At 52.6% G+C, this 6000-nt stretch overlaps 1 protein-coding gene across 4 annotated transcripts in view; it reads right to left on the bottom strand.

Annotated features, from left to right (window-relative positions):
- Nucleotides 1–1096: 1096 nt before the first annotated feature.
- Nucleotides 1097–6000, bottom strand: part of Axin2 (axin 2) — a 29821-nt gene continuing 24917 nt past the window's right edge. For all 4 annotated transcript variants that reach the window (XM_050164289.1, XM_050164288.1, XM_050164290.1 and 1 more), the window contains exons 10-11: nucleotides 5802–5969; nucleotides 1097–2582 (exon numbers count right to left, since the gene is read on the bottom strand). In XM_050164289.1, the coding sequence (XP_050020246.1) occupies nucleotides 2456–2582; nucleotides 5802–5969 (295 nt within the window). In that variant the 3' untranslated portion in view covers nucleotides 1097–2455. The remainder of the gene's footprint in view (nucleotides 2583–5801; nucleotides 5970–6000) is intronic.

The following is a 6000-nucleotide window of genomic DNA, read 5'->3' as shown; positions in this document are numbered from 1 at the left end:
AACACAGGATTTGGAGGAATCCAGCTGGAACTGACCCGAAAGCCTCCACCCTGAAGCTCCCATAATACATGGTGACTCACACTGTCTGTAACTCCAGCGCCAGGGGATCCAATGCCTCTTCTGCAGGCAAAGGCACACACGTGGTGCCCATACATATGTGCAGGCAAAACACCCATACATATAAAAATAATAGAAAAAATTAAAAATAAAACTGTACTAAAGACAAAGAAAGTTCTCCAAAGACATTTAAAAAAAAAAAGCAATTTCAACTCTGGAGATTTATTAAGTACTAAAATTGAGATCTCAAAGAATGCTAGTGCTGGACTCAAACCTGGGCCTTTTTGTTTGCTCCCCCCCCCCCCTCCCCCCCCCCCCCCCCCCCCCGAGATGGGATTTCTCTGTGTAACAGCCCTGGTTGTCCTGGAACTCACTTTATAGACCAGGCTGGCTTCGAACTCAAGAGATCCGCTTGCCTCTGCCTCCCAAGTGCTGGGTTTAAAGGCGTACGCCACCACTGCCTGGCTTCAGACCTGGGCGGTAAGCCCTCCTTGCCTCTGAATCAGAAGGCTTTAAGATGAAAAGAAACAACCACCCATAAACCTCACCCATCACCAGACTTCTACAAAGTTCCCCTCATAGGACTTAAAGTGGACGCTCTATCCACGCCTCAGCCTAGCTTCCTGAGCTGTACACGTGAGGCCCACATGACAGAGTGAGCAACTGCTAGATGATGTCTAAGGTCAGGTCACACACACCATCAAAGGGCAAGCTGCCCTTCATGACTCCTACCGAGGACCCATGGTTTGTTCCCGACACTTGACCCACCTGGAGCGTGGATGATGGCTGTAGATGATCTAAAGCCAGATCCCAGGAGAGAAAGGGTGGATGGCATTAGCCTCAAAGCCCACTGGCCTCGACTGGCTATCCCTTGCTACAAACCCACTTACAGAAGCTTTTCACCCAAGACTAAGAAAACCACTCAGTCATTGCAGGCAGAACACGGCTTAAGCGAAGGGGAAGCCACATCCAGACATTCCTGTGCAATATGGTCCCTGGTCCCACTCCCACCCCGGGGGATCCAATGATGAGGCTGACGTTTTGAAAAATATAAAATTTTAATATAGGCTACATCTCTTAATTACAATAATTATTGTACCAAGTAATTTTCTTTAAATGAACTCTTTATAATGCATAATTTACAGTCTAAGTAGAACAAAATGCCATGACAAAAGTCACTGAGTAACAAGACTTGTAATAAAAAGGCATAAAATATATTTATACATAAACCCCTTTCAAAAACCAAGGGAGAGCTTGAGCCCTGAATATAGGGCGGTGCACGGGGAGGGTCCCCGTGTCTGTACAGGTACTGTACCGATTCCCAAGTCAAACACTAGCCAGTGGGTTAACACTCTGCCCTATACTATACACAGGCCTATAGTACAGTAAGGACGGCGAACAGGACGTGCAGGTTAACTGAACACAAACCCGAGCGCCGAGGGGAAGGTAACGGAGGAGAGGTGCTGCTAGGTGCCCATGTCCTCGCACGGTCGGGTGGACAAGGGTGAGGTCCTGATGGCCGCGGTCCACAGACTAACCAAAGGGAAAAGCGACTCTCGCTTCCTTAAAAAAAAAAAAAGCCAGCCTGAACCACAAGGCCGTGAAGTCAGCAGCCTCAGCCACAGGGATTCCAGGACTCAGAGGGGAAGGTACACAGATGGTCTAACCTCTGGTCCCCGGGGGTAAGGCTCCCTGCTCTTTCCACTCTGGATGGCCTCTACCCAACACGATATTTCCAAAGCAGTGAGGAATCTGTCACAACCCACCCTCAAGACCTCTGTGACAAGCACAGCAGCATGGCGGGGGTAGGACTGATTTCTGCACGTGGGCACCATTTTTATTTTTTAAGAAGCCTGTCTTCACCTGGAGAAATGCCATGCAGAGCAGAGTCTGCTCATGAAGAACGGTTAGTGCACTCCCAGCTCGGCTCCTAAGTGTAGACAGCAATCCAAATTTCTCTCTTCCACTTCCATGTTTAAAGCAGCATAAACGGGGGGAGAGGGGAGGAGGGGGATCGACTGTTTAATAAATATCAATAAGGACTCCTGTTTGGGCAAGCTATACACAGTTTTCTCTTAGTCTATGAATTTCAGATCCCTAGGAAGTCATATATTATGTATGGCAGTCTCTAAAACACGGTCAGCCTCTTCAATAGCCCAGAGTGGTCATGTTTTGAATAAATAGTTCGGGTTTTTTTCTGATCTCAGTCCCCAGCTTGTGGACACTGAAAAGCAGCCACTGCCCCACCCCTCCTGAAGTCTCAGGGGCCAGTTCTTCCCTCAACTTCGTCTTCTTTAATTGGTTTCATTTTCCTTCAAAGTACTCCGTGGCTGTTGCGCAGGGCTGAGACAGGTCTCTGAGCTTCGGGTCCACGGGGCTCACACACCGAGGCTGAGGCTCAATCGATCCTCTCCACTTTACCCAGGATCCTGCCTTCGTACATGGGGAGCACCGTCTCGTCGTCCCAGATCTCCTCAAAGACTGCTCCACAGGCAAACTCATCACTGGCTTTTTTGAAGTAATACCTTAAGAGAAGATGGGAAGGCTTGGTGAGACGGCGTGGTCTTGCCAACAGAGAACCCGGCTGGGCATCTGTGCTGACCGGCAAGTATGCTGCAAACCACGGTCCGTACCAGATGAATGAGGGCAGCCCACCTTGCCAGATGGGCCAGGCAGAGGGACTGTACAGGTGGGAAGGCCAGGCTCTTCCTGCCTTCAGCCTCTAGCCAGAACTGCCGTCACCTGCCCACCCAACATGGACACTCTCGTTCCCCCCACCTCTTTCTGAGGGAGGAGAAGGGGAAGCGTAAGCTCCGGGGCTTCATTTGTAATGGTAGGGCAGGGAGATCCTTCAGGGACCCAGGACTCAGCTCAGCTTCAAAAAGCAAAAGGCTAGCTTGCTGTCAGCGTCAGTCAGCGGCCATTCACCCAAGTCTTTGGCCCAGCATAAGAGGCGAGTCAACCCTAGGACTCACCTGTTCCAAGCTGGGCATGGAACCCTTTTTGTCCCCAGATCCCTCCCCTCTGCTTTCCCCACCTGGCTAGGGTCCAACACTAAAGCCTTCCCTCCTCCTGCCTTTATTTAAAGGCTCCTCTTCTTCCTCTCCAACATCCCCCTCCTCAGACCATCTAACTGTACAGACACAAATGACAGCCTCTCTCGGGTCCTCCTACTCTGTACAACCAACCATCCTGGGTCAGGCCTGCCCAAGCCTTGAAGAGGACCCTCAACAATGCCTCTTCCTTGTCCCCAGCAACAGAGAACCCCCTTCAAGGGGATTACGCTTTCCCTGTGAATTGGCCCTTGCAGATCAGAAAGGCCACTCAGGCAAAAGGTCACCACCCCCTGGAACCATGGAGCCACTAAAACATAAAATTCTGCCTCATGTTTAGGGCTGAGGTACCTTCTCTTGAAAATAAATAAATAAAAGTGACCCCTCCTCAGTTAATTGTGGCATTCCCTTGTTAGAGCAGGTGAACTGAATTAAAGGGGCAGGCTAAGCTCAAAGAAGCCGGGTCCAGCCAGGGCATTTGTGGCTGAGCTGGCTGTCTTGGGCCACAGCTATTTAAGGGGTGCAACACTGCACAGGAGTCAAAATGCTTAGTGAAGCCTTAGGGGAAAGAAAATAGGGAGGGGAGTCGAGACAGCAAGGGGGAGTCCTTTTCCCAAACAAGAGGGCCTGGACCGCCAATACCTTCGGGCCTCCAGCTCTGACCCTCTAGCGGTTACCACGCTGGGCTTTCATGGCACCTCTGGGCAAACATGCCCTGACCTTTTCCGTAATTACAACCTCTTCCAGCAGGGAGAGAGGCAACATTCCCGAGTCCCCATCCCCTCCCCCCCCACCACCACCACCAGGACTTCAAACACACTGCCTCACCCTCCTTTTTCTCCAAGAACCGGGTTTTCCACAGCACCAGGCTTCATGTGGCAAACTCTGCCTTCTCCCGACATCTGGCACCAATGGCGCCTGGCATGTCTGGAGAGCTGTTTGCTTTCTGATCTCCTGCCATGGTGAGATTACTCAACACGGCCCAGGTCCCAGCTCTACAACCCCAGCCTCACTGGGCTCTCTTTCATCAGGGTGGGGGTTAGGGGTACAAACTGCAATGTAGGGGGTCAAGGCCCTGGTTTGGGGAGGGAGGCGCGGAACTCTCTTGCCCAACCCCCACCTCCAGGAGGACACACCAAACCCAACAGTGGAGATAAGGAGGGTGGGAGGGCCTTGCCGCAGCCTGATCCAATCAGGAAAGAATTTGAGAGGGGACCATTTGTGCAAGTCCCTGTGCATTAAAGGGGAGGCCAGAGCTTCAAAGCCAGGCTTATTAAATGTGCCTTAGGGAGAAAAAAATCAGAGCCAGATGTGGCCGGAGTGGTTGAGCAAGGCCCTTCCCTGTGGGCCCCTTACACGATGTGCTGTGACACTTTCGCCCCTTGAAGGTCACCTGAGGTTCCCCCCTCAAGTCCAGCAGAGTCAAAGCCAAGATCAAAATGAATCCCTGGAGGGGCACACTGGTGTGATTAGCTTCACCTGTGTCTCGAGATTAAAGGCGGCAGCCAGGCCTGCTCCCCAGACCCTTTGATAACATTGAGAACTGTTCCTTCCTTAGGTAGGTCGGGGAATAGCCTAGGCTCAACTACACACCTGCCAACCCCAGTACGCTGTCACCTGCAGGGTCTTGGTTCTTCACCCGGCTAAAGGTCACTACCAAAAGAACTCCATGACAGAATGGCTGGTGCAGCCACACAGGATAGGATCCAGCAGGGAAGGTGGGGGCAACTCAGCATCCTGCCACAGGCTTGCTCATCCGGAGGCCAGGGCCCATCCCGGAAGCTGAGCATCCTTCAGCCCCCCCCCCACACACATCTGGGTTCTGGAAGTCCCCATGGGCTGAGCCTCTACACTCAACTGGGACACTCAAGAGCAGGGGGAAGAAGGGGGACCTACCTGAGTGCCTTGTCTGCCTCATTTTGTCCAGGCTTGGTGTTCTCCACCTGGGACACAACACTGCATTCCCTCCAGGGGGAGACCCGGCAGGTCTAGCGCTAAATGGCCACCTCCTGCCTTTCAGAAGGCTAAGAAATGTTTCTGAGCTGGCCTTCATCATGCTTAGCTCCTGGGTTCCTCAAGGACGTGTCAAGGTCAGCGTGGGCCTTAAGGGTTCCTCCACTCTGCCAGGGAGGCAAAGAGGCCAGGCGGCAGGGAGGGGACAGAGAAGCCCAGGGCCAAGCAGGAGACTGGCTAGCCTATTGGCCCTCTCGACTGCCCACAGGCCCAGCTCTTAGTCAAACACGGCTGCTACAGGTGGCCGATCAAACCCAGGGAGCGTGTTCACCAGGCAGAGCAAGGAAGGGGTTGGTGGCTTCCAAAATCCTGGTGTCTGCTTTTCTGAACCTCCAACATGGCATGGCGGCCCCTGAGTGGCGCTGGGCTCTCCCTAATCACTCCCCACCCCAACAGACAAGGGGGCCTCCATAAAGCAGAGCCTTTACCACAGAGCAGAGCCCTGCTTCCTGGTCAAACAAACTGGAACTCCTTATCCTCCAGAGAACCAGCCCCTCTGCATGGCTCCCCTATGGCTGCTCTTGCTAGAGTTGAGGGGGAGAGTCAACACAAGGACCCTAGATGTCCAGAGGCCCACTCAGTGCTGTTCCCACGGCACTCCCAAAATCTACCCGAGGCCTACAAAGACTCAGGTGCTCAGGGCAAACTCCAGAGCAGGAAAGGCGGTGGGATCCTTACCTATAATTTCCCTTTTTGCTGAGCTGCTCCTTGAAGTAGCCCAGGGTCAAGGTCTGGGCCTTCAGCACCCTCCTGTACGGGATTTCTTCTCCACAGAAAAAGTAAGTGACAACCAACTCACTGGCCTGGAGCGCATGGACACTTGCCAGTTTCTTTGGCTCTTTGTGACTGAAAAGAAGATAGGATGCCACAAATTCAG

This window comes from Alexandromys fortis, unplaced genomic scaffold (assembly GCF_014885135.2).
Source record: "Alexandromys fortis isolate MF-2015 unplaced genomic scaffold, M_Fortis_MF-2015_v1.1 scaffold_156, whole genome shotgun sequence".
In the NCBI taxonomy this organism is placed as follows: Eukaryota; Metazoa; Chordata; class Mammalia; order Rodentia; family Cricetidae; genus Alexandromys; species Alexandromys fortis.
The sequence above is the reverse complement of the archived record's forward strand: the minus strand, read 5'-3'. Positions and strand labels throughout refer to the sequence as shown.